Consider the following 25,477-nt stretch of genomic DNA (forward strand, 5'->3'; position numbering starts at 1 on the left):
CGACCTCTTGACAATATAAGTGTAATCTAGCTCCCAAAACCCGAGTTCCCCCAATGAAGACAAGAAGTCGAGCGGTCAATTTAAAAGTTTAATGCGATCATCACATGGAATGACAGGCCGGCTCAGCCGTAACGTAGGAGGTTGCTGATGGTGTCCTTGTTGGTGTTGTCCTCCTCCACCTCATTGGTCGGCACCGGCATATACCCGTGGGCCGGCATCCAGATCCACTGCTCGCCTCTCTTGCCCAGGGGCTCCATCTGTCGGAGAAATGGGGAGATAGGGCTGGTACATTTGGTGGGCCGTCGTGTGTTTGTTTGGTGGGCCGTCATGTTTGGTGGGCCGACGTGTGTGGTTGGTGGGCCGTCGTGTGTGGTTGGTGGGCCGTCGTGTGGTTGGTGGGCCGTCGTGTGTTTGTTTGGTGGGCCGTCGTGTGTTTGTTTGGTGGGCCGTCATGTGGTTGGTGGGCCGTCGTGCGGTTGGTGGGCCGTCTTGTGGTTGGTGGGCCGTTGTGTGTGGTTGGTGGGCCGTCGTGTGGTTGGTGGGCCGTTGTGTGTGGTTGGTGGGCCGTCGTGTGGTTGGTGGGCCGTCGTGTGGTTGGTGGGCCGTCTTGGGGTTGGTGGGCCGTCTTGGGATTGGTGGGCCGTCTTGGGGTTGGTGGGCCGTCTTGGGGTTGGTGGGCCGTCGTGTGGTTGGTGGGCCGTCGTGTGGTTGGTGGGCCGTCATGGTTTGACCTGTATTGGGCCGCCACTAAACTGTCAGTTACCCGACTGTATGTATATTTGCCTCACCGTGAAAACGTGTCTCTACAGCTATCAATTATTAAAAACGAGTTTTGTCACGAAATTTTATGATTCGATTTTTTTCCCCCCAACATCCACATCTCCTCCATACCATGTGTGGCCCATAGCTTATGTCATATTTAAATTCTGACCTTTAAAAAACTCACGTCTGTTCACAAAATAAAAATTTAAAAATGACGCAACTGATATTTTCAATCTAAAAAAAAAAAGCGTCCTATACAATAGGCTCTTGCAATGTCCGCTGTCTTTTCCGGTAGCAGGCGCGTTCGGGTTTCTCGCGCTGGCTATTTTTAGACATGACGTCACGTGCAGCGCGAATATTTAATAGCGTTCGATCCCATTAGGTTGTTAGCTCATCATTAAAAGTAGAATCGATGCTGTCCGGCGGGCGTATTGATATTCCTCCCTGGGGTGTACTCTCCCCTCCCCCCCCCCCTTTAGACGGCGGACGGTTGGCTTGGTTAAACAATTGACCGCTGGACCGACGCGGTCAACGATGCTCGAGTAGACCGGAAGTGACGAGATGGCCACAGTGGACAGGAAGTGACGAGATGACCACAGTGGACAGCTGTTGACACGGCCCTGTGGGTCAGCGGCTCAAGGGCCATAGAGGCGAGGGGTCAGATCCGATTAGTTTGTGGGGGTTATGGCAGGGAATTCCGATCAAGGATGGTTCGCAGAATACCTAGTATATGCGAGTTTTTCGAGGTGGATGGGCTCGCAAAATACGTAGTATATGAGAGTTTTTCGGGGTGGATGGGTTCGCGGAAAAACTAGAAAAGTATATGCGATTTTTTGTACGCTATTGCTTTTCCGTGCGGTGTTGACTCATTTTAATTTAGCTAGACCATATGTTAATTAACCCTACATACTAGCTGACATGTTGACTGATCCCTTAATTCTAGCTTGACTCTAGGGCGACTGATCCCTAAATTCTAGCTTGACTCTAGGGCGACTGATCCCTAAATTCTAGCTTGACCATAGGGCGACTGATCCCTAAATTCTAGCTTGACCATAGGGCGACTGATCCCTAAATTCTAGCTTGACCATAGGGCGACTGATCCCTAAATTCTAGCTTGACCATAGGGCGACTGATCCCTAAATTCTAGCTTGACCATAGGGCGACTGATCCCTAAATTCTAGCTTGACCATAGGGCGACTGATCCCTAAATTCTAGCTTGACCATAGGGCGACTGATCCCTAAATTCTAGCTTGACCATAGGGCGACTGATCCCTAAATTCTAGCTTGACCATAGGGCGACTGATCCCTAAATTCTAGCTTGACCATAGGGCGACTGATCCCTAAATTCTAGCTTGACCATAGGGCGACTGATCCCTAAATTCTAGCTTGACCATAGGGCGACTGATCCCTAAATTCTAGCTTTAGTGTATGTTGACCGACCCTAGCGTGACCATATGTTGACTAACCTCTAAATTGTAGTTTGACCACCTGCCTGACCCCAACACGACCATTTGACTGACCCCAACACGACCATTTGACTGACCCCAACACGACCCCAACACGACCATTTGACTGACCCCAACACGACCATTTGACTGACCCCAACACGACCATTTGACTGACCCCAACACGACCATTTGACTGACACCAACACGACCATTTGACTGACCCCAACACGACCATTTGACTGACCCCAACACGACCATTTGACTGACCCCAACACGACCATTTGACTGACCCCAACACGACCATTTGACTGACACCAACACGACCATTTGACTGACCCCAACACGACCATTTGACTGACCCCAACACGACCATTTGACTGACCCCAACACGACCATTTGACTGACCCCAACACGACCATTTGACTGACCCCAACACGACCATTTGACTGACCCCAACTTGACCATTTGACTGACCCCAACACGACCCCAACACGACCATTTGACTGACCCCAACACGACCATTTGACTGACCCCAACACGACCATCTGACTGACCCCAACACGACCCCAACACGACCATTTGACTGACCCTAACACGACCATTTGGCTGACCCCAACACGACCATTTGACTGACCCCAACACGACCATTTGACTGACCCCAACACGACGCCAACACGACCATTTGACTGACCCCAACTTGACCATTTGACTGACCCCAACACGACCATTTGACTGACCCCAACACGACCATTTGACTGACCCCAACACGACCATTTGACTGACCCCAACACGACCATTTGACTGACCCCCACACGACCATTTGACTGACCCCAACACGACCCCAACACGACCATCTGACTGACCCCAACACGACCCCAACACGACCATTTGACTGACCCCAACACGACCATTTGACTGACCCCAACACGACCATTTGACTGACCCCAACACGACCATTTGACTGACCCCCACACGACCATTTGACTGACCCCAACACGACCCCAACACGACCATCTGACTGACCCCAACACGACCATTTAACTGACCCCAACACGACCCCAACACGACCATCTGACTGACCCCAACACGACCATTTAACTGACCCCAACACGACCATTTGACTGACCCAGCGACCGACCCCCCCCCCCCCCCCCCCCCCCATCCCCCCCATACCCCCCACCGCCCCGCCCTTGAATCATCAGCATCACGACTTGACCCTTCAAAACAAATGATCATCAGACCGTCCAACCTCCCTGCTCCCCCACCCACTGCCTCAAATGTCGCAACCCAAAGATCAGCCTTTTCTTTTTCATCTGTTGGACGGGCACTCTCATTGGCTGGTCTAATTACTGTCATTTATTAAATTTGTGTGTGCATATGAAGGAATCCATAAGGAAGTTCATGAGTGTACAAGAACCTCTACTTTAACGTGTATGTGTACACGAACCTCTACTTTAACGTGTATGTGTACACGAACCTCTACTTTAACGTGTGTACACGAACCTGTACTCTAGTGTGTGTACACGAACCTGTACTCTGGTATGTGTACACGAACCTGTACTCTGGTGTGTGTACACGAACCTGTACTCTGGTGTGTGTACACGAACCTGTACTCTGGTGTGTGTACACGAACCTGTACTCTGGTATGTGTACACGAACATGTACTCTGGTGTGTGTACACGAACCTGTACTCTGGTGTGTGTACACGAACCTGTACTCTGGTATGTGTACACGAACATGTACTCTGGTGTGTGTACACGAACCTGTACTCTGGTGTGTGTACACGAACCTGTACTCTGGTATGTGTACACGAACCTGTACTCTGGTGTGTGTACACGAACCTGTACTCTGGTGTGTGTACACGAACCTGTACTCTGGTGTGTGTACACGAACCTGTACTCTGGTGTGTGTACACGAACCTGTACTCTGGTGTGTGTACACGAACCTGTACTCTGGTGTGTGTACACGAACCTGTACTCTGGTGTGTGTACACGAACCTGTACTCTGGTGTGTGTACACGAACCTGTACTCTGGTGTGTGTACACGAACCTGTACTCTGGTGTTTGTACACGAACCTGTACTCTGTGTACAAAAAGTTGTATTTACCTCCTCAAAAAAGGCAGCTGGGGGCTGTAGGGCCGCCTCTAAGGACCGTTTCCTCAGTAGCTGCTGTAAGGCGTTGCCTCTCAAGGGTCCGCTACCTTCCTTAGCAGGGGCGGCACAGTGGAAAATGGCTAACAAGGCCAGAGGGAGCAGGTAGGCGGCTATGGAGGGCATGGTCTGCAAATAAGGTAAAGGTTGACTGTTAGAGTACGCCATTGATGGTAGTTAACGGCTTCATTTCAGTTCGTGTCGTGGAGATTACAAATAAATAAATAAATAAATAAATAAAAAACTGTTTAAATAAAATGAAAATAGGCCACCGCAGAACTCAATAAAAATACATTGTCTCTTCTGATCTACCTAATGAAATGGTATTTAAATCTATTTATAGACGAGATGTTGGCATGCTTAGCGTTTTATTTAAACCGGCTTGTCCGTTCACGTATGGTGGGGGGGGGGGGGGGGGTGAAAAGATACAGTGGTGAAGTTGGTTTGCTGTAACTTTACTGTCAAGCCTACCCCGACCTCTCCTTCCCACCCCTCTCCCCCCGCCTCCCCTTCCGGTAACTGGAAGACAAAAATAAGTTTAGAAATGAGAAAATGCCATCAGTGTCTAACAATGGCGATTGTTTTCAATGAAGTTTTTGCCGGCCTCTCAATACACCTGCAGCCCGTCAAGGGATGTAAGCCGTGAATAAAGACATGCGCAGTGATCCGACTTTAGCGGGCTGTACTCTCTGGTCACAATCTGTGCTATACTGGCTCTCTAGTGGGCTGTCTCGTGTCTTTAATGGCAGCATAGGGCGTGGGCCTGGTTGATGGACCACTGGCTAGATAGGACCACAGGAACACTGGCTAGATGGGACCAACAGTTATATAGGACCACAGGACCAAAGGCTAGATAGGACCACAGGACCACTGGCTAGATAGGACCACATGACCACTGGCTAGATGGGACCAACAGTTATATAGGACCACAGGACCAAAGGCTAGATAGGACCACAGGACCAATGGCTAGATAGGACCACAGGACCACTGACTAGATAGGACCACAGGACCACTGGCTAGATGGGACCAACAGTTATATAGGACCACATCACCGACGACTAGATATGACAGTTATATAGGACCACTGGCTAGATAGGACCACTGACTAGATAGGACCACTGGCTAGATAGGACCACTGACTAGATAGGACCACTGACTAGATAGGACCACTGGCTAGATAGGACCACTGGCTAGATAGGACCACTGGCTAGAGGAGGGGGGTTGTGTTCAGCAGCTCAACAGAATATTGTGTGCCGCTTGTTTTGTGTTTAATTATACCCACAGATTTGGTAGGTTTGGTCGTAGGTCCATGGTAAAGCTCCGTCACTGTTTAGCTGCTACAACCTGAACTATTTCCCCACATCGCAGGCCTACGCCTCACCACACAGCCCGTAGGATCTACATCCACGCGGAGAGGTTTCGTAAGAGTGAAATCCTGTCCTATTTTTATCCCCGCGTGGCGTCTGTTGTTTTGATTGATGTTTGTAATTTGCTACCCGTGTCGTCAAACTTTAGCTTATAAATGACAAACATCGTTTGCCGGTGGCTGTGCCGTCTCTCGTCTGAGTGATGGCGTCCATCTTGCCCGTCAGGATTAGCACCCGCCTTCCTTCTGACTGGCGTTTTGCTTCTCATCGGGAGTGAGTTATGTAAATCACGGAGAAATTTGGCGTGTAAAATATTCTCTCAGAGGTTTTGACGCCAAGATTTGATAAGAAAACTTGTCGTTTCATGCTTTGATTTTTTCAATTGTATTTAAAGATGTGGTTCTCGATGTTGTGCTATATATCCTGATTGTGTGTTCGGTTGTCGTCCCTAACTTTCTTCAGTCAACTTGTGTCATGTTGGCATCACGTGGTATATATTGCTTGCCTTGATCCCCTCCCTCTGTATCCAACACTCCCCACCCCCACCCCCACCCCCACTCACTCAACAACACCCACCCCTCACCCAACCACCCCCTCACCCAACCACCCCCTCACCCACCCCCACCCCCACCCCTCACCCAACCACCTCCACCCACACACCCAACCACCCCCTCACCCAACCACCCCCACCCACTTACTACCGTCATGAATCAACTGGTCTGATTCATTAATTAAAATCTGGCTAGGTTGTTTCTGTGTACTCTAACCTTAATTGTTCAATGAAACCGGAAGTACTAATCTAACCAATGAGATACAAGATAACCGTGGCTAAAAATAGACTGGCTGGTTATAGGGTATTCTAAGAATGGTGAGTTAGGACGATTTGATGTACATTGTTGTACCTGGCTAGAGTGTATTGAATGGTGAGTTAGGGTGATCAGATGTACATTATTGTACATGTACACTGATGTACATTATTGTACCTGGCTAGAGTGTATTGAATGCTGAGTTAGGGCGATCAGATGTACATTATTGTACATGTACACTGATGTACATTATTGTACCTGGCTAGAGTGTATTGAATGGTGAGTTAGGGTGATCAGATGTACATTATTGTACATGTACACTGATGTACATTATTGTACCTGGCTAGAGTGTATTGAATGGTGAGTTAGGACCATCTGATGTACATTATTGTACACGGCTAGAGTGTATTGAATGCTGAGTTAGGGTGATCAGATGTACATTATTGTACATGTACACTGATGTACATTATTGTACCTGGCTAGAGTGTATTGAATGGTAAGTTAGGGTGATCAGATGTACATTATTGTACATGTACACTGATGTACATTATTGTACCTGGCTAGAGTGTATTGAATGGTGAGTTAGGACCATCTGATGTACATTATTGTACATGGCTAGGGTGTATTGAATGGTGAGTTAGGGTGATCTACTGTACATTATTGTACATGGCTAGGGTGTACATTGTTGTACATAGCTAGAGTGTATTGAATGGTGAGTTAGGGCTATCTGATGTACATTGTTGTACATGGCTAGAGTGTACATTGTTGTACATGGCTAGAGTGTATTGAATGGTGAGTTAGGACGATTTGATGTACATTGTTGTACAAGGACAGACGGGGTTGCAGACATGGCCACTTTTACATGGTGTAACGTGGGTCAAGTGGGAGTAAGTCACGAAAAAAAGTCAGTTTTGTTTGACAGAAAGTCACGAAAAAAGTCACAAAGGAAACATTTTATTTGAAAAAAAAAGCTCACACAAAAGGCATAAATGTGTATTATGCAATATATTTTTAATATATTGTTTTATATATTTTATATTGTTTTATATATTGTTTTACTGTTTATAAGATATGGATGGCATTTATTTAGTAAGATATGTCTACATGTTAAAAAACATTTTTATGGTTTATATTAATACTCCCAACTGTGTTTCTTTGAGACTTTTTTCTCCGGGGGGGGGGGGGGGCATTGGTAAAAGTATATATGTTCTACATAAATTCCATTTCGTTGGGGGGGGGGGGGCGGCTCCGCCCCGGAAGAAATTGACTCCGACTTATTAACAAGTAAAAATATTTGAAGATAATTTACGCAGCAGCCCTAACTTGTGTTATTTACTTATTTGAAACGCTGATGTTCAAATTAATTAGAAAAGACATGTAGGCACAGGACTGTGGCAGATAATAGTTTTTAACCGATTTGAAACGAAAGGGAGGTAACAATAACTGGCCATCGCTTGATCAGCCTGCTGTCGTCTGCTAACAGAGAATGGCGGGACTTAAGATAATCGACTTTCAGAGATCGCGAGCTACTAAGTGTTTTGAAGCAAATATTCTCAGGTGTAGCCTTTGTAGTGTGGACTAAATAATTTAGTAATTTACTAAAGTAGGAAATAAATCGAATATTAAAAACCTTTCTAATAACTAGCTTTTAAATGCACTGTAAAATAAAACTAATTTGCTTTCTTTCATACAGGCTTTGGTCGCTAAAATATGTAAAAGATCTCATGCGCGACCAAAGCTTTTAAAAGCTTGTTAGTAAGATCTATAAAAATTTTTTTTTTTAATTTTGCCCTAAGCCTTCTCTAGTTTTTGTTGTCAGGGCATAATGTGTATAGTTGGCGACTGCATCAATGACAGCCTTTGTACCGTGTCGGCCTTTTGTCTTGAATCTGCGTTTTATGTAATGAGCGTGATAAATGTTGGCAGTTAAGGTGGTTGAGCAATTGTTTCAATGAGTTGAGGACAGCAAATCATATTAATTATATTATTCTTCCCATGTTATGCTGATGTACTGTTTGTATTAAAAAAAACACTATTAACTGAGCGGATTTGATTTTTCTTATAAATTTTACTTCATTATGTTATGTTATAAGTATAATGGAATTAAAGCTGCATTCTTCAAGTTAGATTGACCTACGCACATGGATCTCGAAATGTATACATAGCATTTAATTAATTGTATGTTGATATGCACTTCTCAATATTTAATACATACACCTATTTGAAATTTTCACGCAAATACACATTTGTGGCTTTTTCCTGAGACTTTTTTCTTACAATAATACCGTGGGCAGTCTGACCATCGGGGGAGGGGGGGGGGTCGTGGCTTGTTTAAAAGTTATACCCGCTGTAATTTGTATCCTCTCCCCCCCCCCCTCCTCGCCTTGTTAGACAGGATAACCAAGTTAATTTGTGTACAGGCACTGTGTACATCTAGTGTGTACATCTTGTGTGTACCACTCCGCCGTTGGTAGACCACCCTGCACCAGCGGGTAATTGCCCTCATCAGATGGGAACCACGTCATTAGGCAAGACTCAGGTCTGTCTAGTCGTTGGATGACCGTGATGTCACAAACAGTAGGGGCAGTAGAGTGTAGCTGGTACATTTGTTTGCTGTTATTTGGCTTTTTTTTATGTTAGCTGTGATTGTGTTGTGGAGACGGTGTAGTGTGTGGGGGTAGAGGCTGTGTGATTGTGTGGTAGCAGGGGTGTGTGTGTGGATGGGGTAGCGGTAACCCATCAACTGATCTATCCCCTCTTGACCAGCTCACCTAGACACGTCTCCCCCCCCCCCCCATCGCCTACACAACTGCACAATGAAAACCTTCAAATTTAAATTGTCCAACTCCCACCTCCCCACCCCCATCCCCCAGTCTCAAGACCCCAAGCTCTGATTGGTACCACAAACGGCCCCACCCAGGTACCCCTCCGCTTTGTGGCTTAGCCGGTCTTCACTTGCCGGCTCTTCAAAAGCCGGCACTTCAACACTTTCCGGCTCTTCAACAGGCAGTGCTTCAACACTAGCCTGCAGCTAAATAGTCCGCGTTTTTTTGGTTGGTTCAGTTTTCAATTTGTTGGGGAACGGCGCTGGGGAGTCTGGTGGTTGTTCTAAGGTGTGGTGGTGGTGGTGGTACTAAGGTGTGGTGGTGGTTGTGGTTGTTCTTAGGTTTGGTGGTGGTGGTGGTACTGTGGTGTGTGGTGACGGCGCTGTGGTGTGTGGTGGTTGTTCTAAGATGTGGTGGTGGTTGTTCTAAGGTTTGGTGGTGGTACTGTAGTGTGTGGGGGTACTAAGGTGTGGTGGTGGTGGTGGTTGTTCTTATGTTTGGTGGTGTTGGTGGTTGTTCTAAGGTTTGGTGGTGGTGTTGATACTTTGGTGTGTGGTGACGGCGCTGTTTCACTTTACCGTGGTGTCTGATTCATCGTGAATTATCTGCCCTCGATCAGCCGGACATGAAGCCGGTTCTCTATGAGCCGGTCGGGCAGCCGGCACATTTGACTCAAACATCCAAGCGAGCATGATCACGTGAGCAGGCCGACATGGCGCTACATAACCTGATACAGACCGACGAGCTTGCGCTGACAGGGAATTTCCGATTCTTCCCACCTCGAGTTGCATAGTGTGACGTCACTAGACTGTGAGGGTGTGCGAGTGTGTGTGAGAGGACGGAAGCCTCTGATTGAATACAGGGTCCTTATCCTAACCTGCCCCCCCCCCCCCCCCACCCCTGCTCATTAACCTGAGTGATCTGATTGGTTGACAGCCGCGCGTCATAATTAATGATCGAGTCACGTGACAGTGGCCAGATACTAAATCTGCAGCAATGACGGGACGCTGGTCAAGCCAGGGAGGGGCCAGCGAGAGATGGGCTAATTAGCACTTAATTACATCCATGTCGTCGACCGATGTTGGACATCTACCCACTGGCTCTACAAGCTAGACCACCCGCACGATGTGAGCGACCAGGGTTCAAATCTTTTGGGTGTTGGTGAGGACATTTCGTTGTGAAGCGCATGTCTTTTGTATAGACCTAATGGGGGGGGGGGGATAGAGACAGAAGGGAGTAAATCTAGTACCGGGATGGAGGGAGGGGAAGGGGTGGAGAAAAAAAAACGTAGTGGGATCCAAAACAGACGGTATACATGAGTTCCCTAGAGGCAAGACACAAACAACGAGAAGCAACAATAGGGTGAGATGGGACACAACCCTTGAACTGTGAGATGGGACACAACCCTTGAACTGTGAGATGGGACACAACCCTTGAACTGTGCAGCTTTCCCTGGGGATGTTTCCCTTCCAGCTTGTTGTGATGGGGCCACGAACATGCATCGTTCAATGATTCGTTTAACGTCTTTGTTTCTTTGATGTGATTGGAGGAGTTGGGGGGGGGGGGTACAACATGTCCGTATACACGATCAAAACTCGTTCTTCTAAACGTACGACACGACGCTGCGTCACTCAAACAGATCGTAGCGTCAGTAGATCGGGTGTTAAATGAAGACGCCACCCCGCCCTTCTCTTACAAGAGCCCCGGCTCCCTGTAACTGTACGGCTCCCGGTAACTGCCGACTCCTGGTAACTGCCGGCTCCCGGTAAGTGTGCCGGCTCCCGGTAAGTGTGCCGGCTGCCGGTACGAGTGCCGGCTGCCGGTACGAGTGCCGGCTCACGGTACGAGTGCCGGCTCACGGTACGAGTGCCGGCTCACGGTACGAGTGCCGGCTCACGGTACGAGTGCCGGCTCACGGTACGAGTGCCGGCTCACGGTACGAGAGCCGGCTCCCGATATGACCACGAGCTGACGACCAGCGGTAAATCAATGCCAGAACGAGGCCGACCTGCACTCGGGGCGAATCTCTTTAATTTGGCTGTCTAATTCTTTCATGAGCCATTTATCTGAAAATTTCCGTCTTAAATACGAGGGTGGAATCGGCCGCTCTATGCTGGTGCTTAGTGGGATCAATAGACAACAGACGACCGACCGAGCTTGTTTTTACCTCTTGTTGTGGGGGATTCGTTTGATGAGCATGTTTATGTGGGGGGGGAGGGCGTTTTTGTTTTGTTTGTTGCAAATTTAACTAGTGTGTTGTAAATGGACGGACATAACTATTTGACCATACTGTAAGTAACGTAACAAAATACACCACCGCTGTGTACACCACCGCTATGTACACCACCTGTGTACACCACCTGTGTACACCACCTCTGTATGCACCCCCACAACTTTAGCAGCATCTCATCCCATACATCAGATTTAGCCCCCACCCTCCACTCCCAGTCCAACTTGCCTTAGTCTTGTGGCCACGAACCCAAGTTATCTGGCCACGAACCCAAGTTATCTGGCCACGAACCCAAGTTATCTGGCCACCCAGCCCTGGCGCTAACACCTTCACCACGGAGCGGAAGGAGCCAGTCTTTGACTGTGTACTGTTTCTATTTTTGGTGTCTTCAATTTACCGACAGTCGCGCGGACCCCCAGGACAGCCAGGTCCCCAACCCTGTCATTAGAATTTATTAAAGACCTCAGCTCTCCTTTGACGGGGTGGATTGGGCGATTCACTTTATACATTACACGTCATCCGGTATTCTTTTACTATCTTAACCGACGCGACCGGAATATTCCGGCTTTCCGAAAATCGCAGAGTATTATTACAGATGGATGTAGGCGATGCGAATCTCAGGATCAATTATAGCAAGTCATTAGTTTATAATTTGGAGTGAGCAGTGTGGGTCTCTTGTGCTGTCGAGCGACGAACATACAAGTTTCAGTTGTTTTATTGGAGGCTAAATTTGCCACGTATTTCTTAATAGTTCTATAAATTGCCGTACATTATATTTAAAGAATATCTTTTTTTTTTTGGTAATATAAAAGCTTATAATAAACGTTTTCATATTTAAGACGATAGAACAATCCTTGCTAACTTCTCTCAATTCTAAATAACCACCGGGGGGGGGTAGAATTGGTTACCAGCGAGACAATATCTACCCCTGCGGCCAATGCACGCGAAATATTTGACGGCCTAGAATACAAGTTTAAACCAGGATTTTAAGAAATAGTTATAGTGGGGCGGGGCCCTTAACGCACAGGGCGGGTACAGGGCCCTGAAGCACTGGGTGGGTGCGTGGCCCTGAAGCACTGGGTGGGTGCGGGGCCCTAAAGCACTGGGTGGGTGCGGGGCCCTGAAGCACTGGGTGGGTGCGGGGCCCTGAAGCACTGGGTGGGTGCGGGGCCCTGAAGCACTGGGTGGGTGCGGGGCCCTGAAGCACTGGGTGGGTGCGGGGCCCTTAACGCCCAGGGCGGGTGCGGGGCCCTTAACGCCCAGGGCGGGTACAGGGCCCTGAAGCACTGGGTGGGTGCGGGGCCCTGAAGCACTGGGTGGGTGCGGGGCCCTGAAGCACTGGGTGGGTGCGGGGCCCTGAAGCACTGGATGGGTGCGGGGCCCTGAAGCACTGGGTGGGTGCGGGGCCCTGAAGCACTGGGTGGGTGCGGGGCCCTGAAGCACTGGGTGGGTGCGGGGCCCTGAAGCAGTGGGTGGGTGCGGGGCCCTGAAGCAGTGGGTGGGTGCGGGGCCCTGAAGCAGTGGGTGGGTGCGGGGCCCTCAACACACAGGGGCTCACAATGCAGTGACTGTTCCAGGACCGTAGCATTACTAAGTGACGTAGAGCTTCACTTGTTTGGATGTTTGTCCTCTCCTTCACCGTGGGTACACTGTTTGTGTAAGGCATTAGCCCAGTGTTACGGTGAGTGAGGCTTGAATGTCGTGAGGGTGGGGCTGATTGTCTGGGAGTGTCCGGTCTTTGGTCCACACTTTCACAGCTCGTTGCCTGGGTCTAAAAGGTCTGTCACGGGTGGGTGATCGTCGCGAGGACTGTCTAATCACTGGTGCCTCCCCAGCACCATGGCGCCCCCCCCCCCCCAGGACCGTGGTGCCTCCCCCAGCACCGTGGGGCACTTAGTGCATGTTGATACAAGGTCTGACTCCAGCATCCGTGTGGAGGAGTCGGCGCTATGTAAACACTTTGGTCACGGTGGTGGCGTTTGTTTGGTCAGTCCCGGGGGTCGGGATAGATGGACGTTGGGATAGGGCGGTGTGGTGTGATTTAAACATGCGTGTGAAGCTGACATTTGTGAAATAGCCTTACTACATCCTTTGTTTTTCTGTTAAATACGTCATTTTACAAGCCATAAGTGCTAAAGCAATGAGTTCTAAAGCCATGAGTTCTAAGGCCGCGAGTTCTAAGGCCGCGAGTTCTAAGGCCGCGAGTTCTAAGGCCGCGAGTTCTAAGGCCACGAGTTCTAAGGCCACGAGTTCTAAGGCCCACGAGTTCTAAGGCCCACGAGTTCTAAGGCCCACGAGTTCTAAGGCCCACGAGTTCTAAGGCCCACGAGTTCTAAGGCCCACGAGTTCTAAGGCCCACGAGTTCTAAGGCCCACGAGTTCTAAGGCCCACGAGTTCTAAGGCCCACGAGTTCTAAGGCCCACGAGTTCTAAGGCCCACGAGTTCTAAGGCCCACGAGTTCTAAGGCCCACGAGTTCTAAGGCCCACGAGTTCTAAGGCCCACGAGTTCTAAGGCCCACGAGTTCTAAGGCCCACGAGTTCTAAGGCCCACGAGTTCTAAGGCCCACGAGTTCTAAGGCCCACGAGTTCTAAGGCCCACGAGTTCTAAGGCCCACGAGTTCTAAGGCTCACGAGTTCTAAAACCACGAATGATTTAAAAGCCTTACAGCCAACAAACGGAATTGTATGATCACGTGACTACGCCGAGTGACACGTCTTTGTGACTTTGTTGTCAGTCTCCACATCCGGTCCCCTAGTACCACACCATCTTTTCAACTATCTTTCAAGTTTCGGCAGTTGAAGAAAGTTAGTGCACCCACTGACCCGGGGTTTAACACGTCCCCGCCCACACATCGATTCACGCGAAGGTTATCCACTGATCCGTTAGGTTTTTAAATTTAAAAATAAAATACGTGAATCCAAAAGTCTACTAAAAAACGAGAGAATAAAAAACTATTAAAAAGGTGTCGGGAGGAAAAGTTGGCTACATTTGATTTGAAACACTTGAACACGTTTTGTAGCGCTATCTGCGAGTCACGAATAAATATACAATTGTATGAATTTATTTTATAACGCTTATTTTAGGTACATTAAGTTGGGTCAGATTTGTTTTTGACTTTTATTTTTGGTACATTCTATTGTATTGAAAATTTGAAAGTATTAAAAGATTTATAAAAAAAACGTTTTATGTAAAGCTTTTATACAATTTTGCACTAAAATAAAAAATAGGTTTTCTTTTAAATATATAATAATGAACTATATATAAATAAACATGCCGATGAAGAAAATCTTCAAGGCCAAATGTAGATTTTTCAAAAGTAATGTCCTTAACGTCCTACTGTATGTCAGCGTGTGCTGGAAACAACTGCCACCAGCAGATCACTGGACTCTTTCCAAACTAAGTGCTTGTGGAGGATAAAAGGTATACACTGGCCTAACATCATCGTTAAGTGATAGACTACTGGGAGAGATGGAAATGGAAGCAGTTCCCGAACTAATCGAGAACAAGAAGATGGCGCTGGATTGGGAATGTTGTAGGTATAAAACCAGATGGAAAAAGAAAGCAGGGAAGGCCAAGGGAGACTTTGAGGCGCACGGCGGGGAAGCAGCTCGCAGAGGCAGGACTGTCATGGGGGACTGCCAGAAAGCAGCTGGCAGAGGCAGGACTGTCATGGGGACTGCCAGGAAAATTGACGGAGACCGAAAAAACAGGAGGGAGATTTTTGTGGCGGCCCCATATCCCTTGGTACAAAAGTAAAAAAAAAAAAGATTAAAATAACCATTAACAAAAGCGTGGGTCACTATTTTATCTAATGAAACCTTCACTCCAATATAGAAGCTACCCATGCTTTTCTTTATAGTTGTATTAATAGTAGTGTATTATTTAACAATTAATTTTCTCATTTTTAGTGTATATTTATATAAATGCTTGTTATTTATTAGTATTTCTTTGGTACATTGACTAGGATTTGGTTTTATAAAATTTATTTTAATAGATTAAATTGGCAAAGACTTGCTTTAGGTTGTGGGATGGTCGCGTCTCTCCATCTAAAAGCCTAGGATAATCCTCGAGAACATTCTTTGTCTAGCGTGGGCGTTTGATGAAGGCGTGTTTTTACAATCTATTTCTTGGGCCCCAATGTTTGTGTGTGGGAGTGTGGCCCCATCTTGTTACCCCGGTTTTAAACAACTTTTTAATGCGACGATTTTGATCCGATACATTTGGTGCTGATGACAACGCAATAGTGTGTAATTTTTCACCTATCGATATGACAGTAGGTACTATAAAGAAATTTGAAGACTGCTTTATTCAATAACCAAAAGGGAGAAAACAGGATTGAATAGTAACTAGGTAAGTCAGGTGACTGATGCGAGTGCTGTAAGTGGATAAGTCAGATGACTGTGTTGTGCTAACGGATGTTTCATGCCTGCTAGCCGACAGCAGATAGAATAATGGGCAGATAATTTAGTACCTAAGCCTCAGTTTTAAAGGTTTTAAAAGCAAATGAGCCGACCCGCGGCGTAGCATACGCCGCTATTTCATTAATTCGTAATTTATGAATTCGACAATACCAATGCTGCGACTGAAAATATTTGGCTTTAAAACACTATCAGTAGCTCGTGAAGGACGATTATCCCCCCCTCTCCCCCCCCCCTCCCCCCCCTCCCCCCCCCCCTCCCCCGCCCCTGTGAATACAGCCGCCCGTGACGACAGTTTACAGACAATGAAAATATCAAGCAAAACTTTTTACCTCCCCTTAGTTTCAAATCGTTTAAATTATGCGCCCCTTATAGCCGTCACTAGTTCGACCCGGCCGCACTACGATTGTAAACATTCGGCGTGAACACAAGCTCACCAGACTGTTGGTAGTGATAGCGATATGGTCTGTTGCATGGTGTCCACATAGAAAATAATATATATAGATACATATTTATAGTAAAACAACGCGTTAGAAAGAATAAATGCCGTAATAATAGTTTTAAAAATATCGTCTTAATATAATAACCTTTACAAGAATGGGCTTTAGATATTTTAGTGCGTTCAAAAACTTGTCGTAAAATATACGGTAGGACTTTAATAACCTAGTAGTAAGGCGAGGAAAATACAGTTGATAAAGGGTTAATACAAGTTTTCTTTATCCGACCGGAAGTTAACCCGAGGCCCCGACTGACCCCCCCCCCCCCCCCCAACCAATGTTATTTTGTCCTGTTGGCAGACGAGCGTGTCCCATGTCTCACAACATAACTGTACTACGCAGGCTTGCATTTATAATTCTCGTTTCAGTTAGCGCGTTTGTTTTATATCTGGCTGGGAGATTTTTATTTGATTAATTTTTTTGTGTGTTTATAAACTAATTTGAATCATCCGCCGCCTCTTTGATTTCTCGAGCTGATTGGACGAGAGCCCGGATCACGTGACTCAAGTTTACTTGAGCAACCAATCGAAACGTCGCTCTCATTTCTTCCCAGCCGTCTCGCGCATGCGCGAAATGGCGAGCTCGTGCACACGAAAATCGTAATGAAATTTTGAAACTTGTCTCCCCTTCAACCCTACTCTCTGCCCCACTCGACCCCCCCCCCCCCCCACACGCCACTCGTCCACCCAGCAAATACTTTTTAAATATGATCAAACTTTATCGCGCGGTTTATCGGGGCAACTCCGCGATCGTCTTGTATCCATGGCAACGGTTGGACTCTTTAGCATCCGTGTCAGATTTAATTGGAAAAATAATAATTTCGGATCTAATTTTTTTTTAGCGCAACTTTACAACGAAGAAAAAACAACGACGTGATGAAAATTAATCATATGCTGAAACTGCATGTTTTTAAAAAATCTTAAAGCCATTCGATTGTGTGAAGTAGATCGTGTGACGTGACGTAGGTCATGTGAGGTAGGTCGTGTGACGTGACGGACATGTGACGCAGATCATATCTTGTGACGCAGATCATGTCTTGTGACGCAGATCATGTCTTGTGACGCAGATCATGTCTTGTGACGTAAATTGTGTCATGTTACGTACGTCGTGTGGCGTGACGAAGTTCATGTGACGTAATGGATTGAACTACAGTTCCCTTGATTATGATAGAACCTAATGTCAACGCTCAGATCAGCCAACTCGGCGCCGTGCAAAACTTTCGCTCAGTCTAAAGGCCGCATGTGTGGGGGACCGCTTGTTGTGTGGGGACCGCTTGTTGTGTGGGGACCGCTTGTTGTGTGGGGACCGCTTGTTGTGTGGGGACCGCTTGTTGTGTGGGGACCGCTTGTTGTGTGGGGACCGCTTGTTGTGTGGGGACCGCTTGTTGTGTGGGGACCGCTTGTTGTGTGGGGACCGCTTGTTGTGTGGGGACCGCTTGTTGTGTGGGGACCGCTGTTGTGTGGGGACCGCTTGTTGTGTGGGGACCGCTTGTTGTGTGGGGACCGCTTGTTGTGTGGGGACCGCTTGTTGTGTGGGGACCGCTTGTTGTGTGGGGACCGCTTGTTGTGTGGGCCGCATATTGTCGGGGCCACAAGATGCAGAGCCGCATTTTTTGGGCGACAAATAGATTTAAGCTAGATCGTCTCCACTTACTTCACCACAGCCACTCCGGCTAAAATCGACATGTACCTCCCCTCCACCTCACATAATCGACATTAGCCGTCATTGCCCCATAGCTTGCTCCAATTATTTTACAATTAGATGTGTTGCCGCTGTTCTTTACTCGACTTTAAAGTTTAGGGATTACATTTTAAGAACTCTAGAGCCTGCAAGTCGGTACGATAGATGAAGTAGAGTTCACCTGTTTCCCACACATCGCCAATAAAGGCAAGGTCCACACTGTGTCAAGTCGCCTCCCGTCTATTGCTGGGAGATCTGGGACGTCTTAAGGATCGAACGCGAGACGTGTGGGACAGTGGCTGTGTGCTCTAACACCCAACCACGCCAACCCATAAAATAATTTCTCGAGGTTAAAAAAATCTTTCTTCAAATGCTTGCCGTTTGTCTTTCCAATATAAGCTAAATATGCTCGAACATGGTCGTACAGGGGTCGAAAGTAAACTCGATGCCAAACACTAGCCTAAACCCTAATCTCAATCCTAGCCAGCCTAAACCCAAACCCTAATCTCAATCCTAGTGAGCCTAACTAAACCCTAATCTCAACACAAGCCCAAACCCTAATGCTAGTCAGCCCAAACCCTAATGCTAGTCAGCCCAAACCCTAATGCTAGTCAGCCCAAACCCTAATGCTAGTCAGCCCAAACCCTAATGCTAGTCAGCCCCAAACCCTAATGCTAGTCAGCCCAAACCCTAATGCTAGTCAGCCCAAACCCTAATGCTAGTCAGCCCAAACCCTAATGCTAGTCAGCCCAAACCCTAATGCTAGTCAGCCCAAACCCTAATGCTAGTCAGCCCAAACCCTAATGCTAGTCAGCCCAAACCCTAATGCTAGTCAGCCCAAACCCTAATGCTAGTCAGCCCAAACCCTAATGCTAGTCAGCCCAAACCCTAATGCTAGTCAGCCCAAACCCTAATGCTAGTCAGCCCAAACCCTAATGCTAGTCAGCCCAAACCCTAATGCTAGTCAGCCCAAACCCTAATCCTAGTCAGCCCCAAACCCTAATCCTAGTCAGCCCAAACCCTAATCTAAACACTAGCCTAAACCCTAATCTCAATCCTAACCATAGCCTAACCCCTAATCTGAATCTTTACACTGGACCAAACCCTAACTTCAGTCCCTATCCCTTACTCCATATAGATCTCCTTTAATACCGCAACTAAAACTAGACGCTCCAATGTGCCGGAAGATTACAATTAAGAAGCCAACGTGCAAACACTCGGAGGGTCAATTCTAAAAGAGGGAATTTCACCTGTCGCCTGAAACAACCACCCCCCCCCCCCCCTACTGCACCCTGCAAACATGTTAACTTTAAAATGAAATTGTATGTTACAAAAAGCGACTGTGGAGTTTGCCCGGCTAAAGGTTCTATTTTGTGAGTACATGTCTGTTTCTGAGACACCATGAGGCCAAGCAATAACGTGTCTACTCACCTGTGTGTTGGTTCTGTTGCTTCACGAGTTTGTCCTTCAGGTGTCTGTGTTGGCCGAAATGTGCGAAAAGTGTCCGGCGCTGTTGTCGTGCAGATTGAGATCCCCCTGTGGACGCCAAGTTTTCCGTGGCTGTGGTGCTCACGGCCCGTCCTCGCGCTGTTTTATCCCCGTCCCCACAGCTCGCGCTGGCCTCCCATTGGCTGAGCACGCCGCGAAAATTGACAGATACAAGATGGCCGCCACTTGGTCCCACCCAAGTCGTCTGTCGTTGTGACGTCACGGATGTGGGAGAATAAAAACTTGTTTGAGCTAGTAGATAAAAACTTCTCCCACCTCCCCACCACAATCATCCCCCCCCCCCCCCGCCACCATTTCTTCCATTTTGAGAAGTCTAATCTACATCACACTCCCCGCCAAGTTAATGGCAGCACCCCCACGTCATCTCATGTCTGGGGGTGGAGGCTCACGTACGCCTACAACCATCCTTACACCCACCCTCCATCCACTCCTCCATCCACTCCAACATCCACCTCTACACCCACTGCTTTGACCACATAGATGGAGCAAGTTGTTTTAAGAACACTATTATCACATTGAAGCCCCCCCTCTGCCCTTAAAGTCCCCCCCTGCCCTTGAAGTCCCCCCCCCCCGCTCTTGAAGTCCCCTCCCCCCGCTCTTGAAGTCCCCCCCCCCCCGCTCTTAAAGTCCCCCCCCCCCCGCTCTTAAAGTCCCCCCCCCCCGCTCTTAAAGTCCCCCCCACCGCTCTTAAAGTCCCCCCCCCCCCGCTCTTAAAGTCCCCCCCCCGCTCTTAAAGTCCCCCCCCGCTCTTAAAGTCCCCCCCCCCGCTCTTAAAGTCCCCCCTGCCCTTAAAGTCCCCCCTGCCCTTAAAGTCCCCCCCCCGCTCTTAAAGTCCCCCCTGCCCTTAAAGTCCCCCCTGCCCTTAAAGTCCCCCCCCCCTGCCCTTAAAGTCCCCCCCCCTGCCCTTAAAGTCCCCCCCTGCCCTTAAAGTCCCCCCCCTGCCCTTAAAGTCCCCCCCCCTGCCCTTAAAGTCCCCCCCCCCTGCCCTTAAAGTCCCCCCCCCCTGCCCTTAAAGTCCCCCCCCCCCTGCCCTTAAAGTCCCCCCCCCCCCCTGCCCTTAAAGTCCCCCCCCTGCCCTTAAAGTCCCCCCTGCCCTTTAAGTCCCCCCCCTGCCCTTGAAGGCCCCCCCCCCTGCTCTTGAAGCCCCCCCCCTGCTCTTGAAGCCCCCCCCCCCTGCTCTTGAAGCCCCCCCCCCCTGCTCTTGAAGTCCCCCCACCCTGCCCTTGAAGTCCCCACTTTGACCATATATTGACGAAAATGTTTCATCGTTTGTTTCGTTGAGAATGATAAACTCTAGCTTGTCGGTAATGATTGGAATTTTAAAACAATCTATTCATAAAGTATAAGGTATTGTGATGTGATTTAGTCCAATCTACTTGTACCATTTTAAAATAGTGCGATATAATCTGACTCGCCGCCAAGAACATATCACTGAACATGTTCCCCATGTTTAGTTGTGGTTGTGGTTGTAGGTCTACCGGAGTAAGTTGGCGTAGGTCTAGAGGAGTCAGTTGGCGTAGGTCTAGAGGAGTCAGTTGGCGTAGGTCTAGAGGAGTCAGTTGGCGTAGGTCTAGAGGAGTCAGTGGGCGTAGGTCTAGAGGAGTCAGTTGGCGTAGGTCTACCGGAGTCAGTTGGCGTAGGTCTACCGGAGTCAGTTGGCGTAGGTCTACCGGAGTCAGTTGGCGTAGGTCTAGAGGAGTCAGTTGGCGTAGGTCTAGAGGAGTCAGTGGGCGTAGGTCTAGAGGAGTCAGTTGGCGTAGGTCTACCGGAGTCAGTTGGCGTAGGTCTACCGGAGTCAGTTGGCGTAGGTCTACCGGAGTCAGTTGGCGTAGGTCTAGAGGAGTCAGTTGGCGTAGGTCTAGAGGAGTCAGTGGGCGTAGGTCTAGAGGAGTCAGTGGGCGCAGGTCTAGAGGAGTCAGTGGGCGCAGGTCTAGAGGAGTCAGTGGGCGCAGGTCTAGAGGAGTCAGTTGGCGTAGGTCTAGAGGAGTCAGCTGGCGTAGGTCTAGAGGAGTCAGCTGGCGGAGGTCTAGAGGAGTCAGTTGGCGGAGGTCTAGAGGAGTCAGTTGGCGGAGGTCTAGAGGAGTCAGTTGGCGTAGGTCTAGAGGAGTCAGTTGGCGTAGGTCTACCGGAGTCAGTGTGTGTGGGGGGGGGGTTGTGGTCAGTTAGACGTGTGTGAGGGGTTGTGGTCAGTTAGACGTGTGTGTGGGGGGGGGGGGGGTTGTGGTCAGTTAGACGTGTGTATGTGGGGGGGGGGGGGGGTTGTGGTCAGTTAGACGTGTGTATGTGGGGGGGGGGGGTTGTGGTCAGTTAGACGTGTGTGTGGGGGGTTGTGGTCAGTTAGACGTGTGGGGGGGTTGTGGTCAGTTAGACGTGTGTGTGTGGGGGTTGCGGCCAGTTAACAACTCCACACAGGTCTCACATAGATATCTTTAACGTTCAAAGACGTCATTACCGTAATCAAAACCTAGTTTAAATCTACGTCACCCCCCACCCCCCTACCCCCAGGGCTGCAATCTGTAAACACATTCGCCCCTTGTGTGAGGTGGGACCCCGGGGGTACAACCCTACCCGGCTGACCCTCACAGAACCAGATTGCTGCCCTATCAGCTAGACCCCTGCAGGGGGAGCTTGGCCCCAGCGTGAGACGCCCGGCCAAGGGGCGCGACACGAGAGTAGGGCGAATGTCCCCCCTGTGTCCAACTATAGAACGTGTGAGTGATAGGGCGGACACCTGATGCCCCGCCCCATGTACAACTTGTCGACTGTATCCCTCGATCTGACGGATACAGGGGCTAGTTTTACCTCTGACTTGACGTACAATGTAGCCGTGTGGGCGGTCGGGGGGGGGGGGTGCTTTTTTATTTACTGCTGGACAGGGGGTGGGTGGGGGGTTCGAACAAAATGCTTAGGCCTTTTTAAAAGAACAGTTCTGTTTCAGATCTATGGATGAAGTAGAGTTACCTCGGCATGTCACCCAAAGACTCAGGGACCGTCGCAATATCCTAGGAACCAAACTCCGCTCTCCGCTTTATGTTTAGTTGCTCTACCACTGGACCACCCCGTGTCGTCCTGACAGTACTGGCTGGTGCCGCGAGTAATGTAGCGGCCAGCAACTCGTCTCCAGGGTCTCTTCCAGACTTTTTCTCCGGAAGGGGGGGGGGGGGGGGAGAGGGGGCTCTCAAAATTTTCAGGGGGGGGGGGAGACGAACTAAAATTTTCGGGGGGGGGGAGGGTAAGAACACTGTTAAAAGTATATATTTTTCTATATAAATTCCATTCCGTCGGGGGGGGGGGGGGATAGACACCTCCCCCCCCCCCCGAAGAGCTGCCTGGAAGAACCTCTGCTCGTCTCTAAGTGTGTCCACTAGTTGTCTCCCCTCACAGATTGCCGCGCCCCAGGGGAGCTCTTTCGAATCTTCCCGCTTATCAGTGTCACGTGACGTCATTTCCGCTGGCATCCATCTGTCCCGCCAATTTTCTGGCACTTTCTAAACGTGCATGTTTTTTATGTTTGGGGACATAAAATCTGTTGTGGTGTACTCTCTCACATGCAACCATCTGCGTGTTTTCTTGGAAATTAGTTTGTTGCTGATGTCTGGTGGGTTCAGTTGTGTAAACTTTGTATGATGTGGTGTAAGCCCCCGTCTGGCCCTCAGACCAGTGGAGTGTCTTGGTGGAGTGGTTTGGTGGAGTGGCTTGGTGGAGTGGTTTGGTGGAGTGGCTTGGTGGAGTGGTTTGGTGGAGTGGCTTGGTGGAGTGGCTTGGTGGAGTGGGTGGAGTGGCTTGGTGGAGTGGCTTGGTGGAGGGGCTTGGTGGAGGGGCTTGGTGGAGTGGCTTGGTGGAGTGGTTTGGTGGAGTGGTTTGGTGGAGTGGCTTGGTGGAGTGGTTTGGTGGAGTGGCTTGGTGGAGTGGTTTGGTGGAGTGGTTTGGTGGAGTGGTTTGGTGGAGTGGCTTGGTGGAGTGGCTTGGTGGAGTGGCTTGGTGGAGTGGTTTGGTGGGTGGAGTGCTTGGTGGAGTGGTTTGGTGGAGTGGCTTGGTGGAGTGGCTTGGTGGAGTGGGTAGAGTGGCTTGGTGGAGTGGCTTGGTGGAGTGGGTAGAGTGGCTTGGTGGAGTGGCTTGGTGGAGTGGTTTGGTGGAGTGGTTTGGTGGAGTGGCTTGGTGGAGTGGCTTGGTGGAGTGGGTAGAGTGGCTTGGTGGAGTGGCTTGGTGGAGTGGCTTGGTGGAGTGGCTTGGTGGAGTGGCTTGGTGGAGTGGCTTGGTGGAGTGGCTTGGTGGAGTGGCTTGGTGGAGTGGCTTGGTGGAGGGGCTTGGTGGAGGGGCTTGGTGGAGGGGCTTGGTGGAGGGGCTTGGTGGAGGGGCTTGGTGGAGGGGCTTGGTGGAGGGGCTTGGTGGAGTGGCTTGGTGGAGTGGCCTGATTGAAGATGAGAAACATTGTCTCGCATTATGAAGTGGTTCAAATATTTTTCTTTACTCTCTGTATCGTGTCGTCTGGTTGACGGGGTCTGTGCTAGACCTGATCCCGTTAGCTCCCTTTTGTTGACGGATATAGTCGTCTTGCAGCGGTCGGTGGGTGGGTCCGTGGGGGGTGGGGGTGGGGGAGGTCTGGGAGGAGGTCAGTGTGTAGCCGAGGTGGGTTTATAGACTTCTCGCGTCACCCCTCAGCCCATGTACGTCTCTCCCCCCTATGTGTGCAGGCTAGGACCAGATTTTATGGCTATTACAATACCAGGGAGGTAATCGACTGGACCGTCTCGGCTCTGTGTGGGGCTGACCAGTGGCCATCATGGAGCTAATGACGTCATATCTTTGGTCGTCACAAGGATGGTCGCGTTAATGGGTTGGTCGAGTTTGGCCGGGTTCAGGGTTGTCGGGTTCAGGGTTGTCGGGTTCAGGGTTGTCTGGTTCAGGGTTGTCTGGCTCAGGGTTGTCTGGTTCAGGGTTGTCGGGGTTCAGGGTTGTCTGGTTCAGGGTTGTCTGGTTCAGGGTTGTCTGGTTCAGGGTTGTCGGGTTCAGGGTTGTCGGGTTCAGGGTTGTCTGGTTAGGGTTGTCTGGTTCAGGGTTGTCTGGTTCAGGGTTGTCTGGTTAGGGTTGTCTGGTTCAGGGTTGTCGGGTTCAGGGTTGTCTGGTTCAGGGTTGTCTGGTTAGGGTTGTCTGGTTCAGGGTTGTCTGGTTAGGGTTGTCTGGTTCAGGGTTGTCCTGGTTCAGGGTTGTCTGGTTCAGGGTTGTCTGGTTAGGGTTGTCTGGTTCAGGGTTGTCTGGTTCAGGGTTGTCTGGTTAGGGTTGTCTGGTTAGGGTTGTCTGGTTAGGGTTGTCTGGTTCAGGGTTGTCTGGTTCAGGGTTGTCTGGTTAGGGTTGTCTGGTTCAGGGTTGTCTGGTTCAGGGTTGTCGGGTTCAGGGTTGTCTGGTTCAGGGTTGTCTGGTTAGGGTTGTCGGGTTCAGGGGTTGTCTGGTTAGGGTTGTCTGGTTCAGGGTTGTCTGGTTCAGGGTTGTCTGGTTCAGGGTTGTCTGGTTCAGGGTTGTCTGGTTAGGGGTTGTCTGGTTCAGGGTTGTCTGGTTAGGGTTGTCTGGTTCAGGGTTGTCTGGTTCAGGGTTGTCTGGTTCAGGGTTGTCTGGTTCAGGGTTGTCTGGTTCAGGGTTGTCGGGTTCAGGGTTGTCGGGTTCAGGGTTGTCTGGTTCAGGGTTGTCTGGTTCAGGGTTGTCGGGTTCAGGGTTGTCGGGTTCAGGGTTGTCTGGTTCAGGGTTGTCTGGTTCAGGGTTGTCTGGTTCAGGGTTGTCTGGTTCAG

General features: G+C 49.4%; 2 protein-coding genes across 2 annotated transcripts in view; one reads left to right on the plus strand and one right to left on the minus strand.

Moving 5' to 3' along the window:
• The window catches only part of LOC131928467 (selenoprotein S-like), a 44,712-nt gene that overhangs the window by 10,020 nt on the left and 9,215 nt on the right, over nt 1-25,477 (plus strand). The gene's annotated exons all lie outside the window — the stretch shown is intronic.
• On the minus strand, nt 75-19,766 carry LOC131928468 (uncharacterized). Its single transcript, XM_059284531.1, has 3 exons — nt 19,617-19,766; nt 4,317-4,490; nt 75-257 (listed from the first exon to the last, which is right to left on the minus strand). The coding sequence occupies exons 2-3, from the start codon at nt 4,485-4,487 to the stop codon at nt 123-125; spliced, it is 306 nt and encodes a 101-aa protein (XP_059140514.1). The 5' UTR covers nt 4,488-4,490; nt 19,617-19,766; the 3' UTR covers nt 75-122.

Source organism: Physella acuta, unplaced genomic scaffold (assembly GCF_028476545.2).
Source record: "Physella acuta isolate Inbredline_101_S28 unplaced genomic scaffold, ASM2847654v3 ptg001506l, whole genome shotgun sequence".
Lineage (NCBI taxonomy): Eukaryota > Metazoa > Mollusca > Gastropoda > Physidae > Physella > Physella acuta.

Coding starts and splice junctions, on each gene's coding strand:
- LOC131928468 (XM_059284531.1), bottom strand. CDS start 4,487: ATGCCCTCCATAGCCGCCTACCTGCTCCCTCTGGCCTTGTTAGCCATT. Junction 258..4,316: donor CAGCTGCCTTTTTTGAGGAG/GTAAATACAACT, acceptor TTTCTCCGACAG/ATGGAGCCCCTGGGCAAGAG.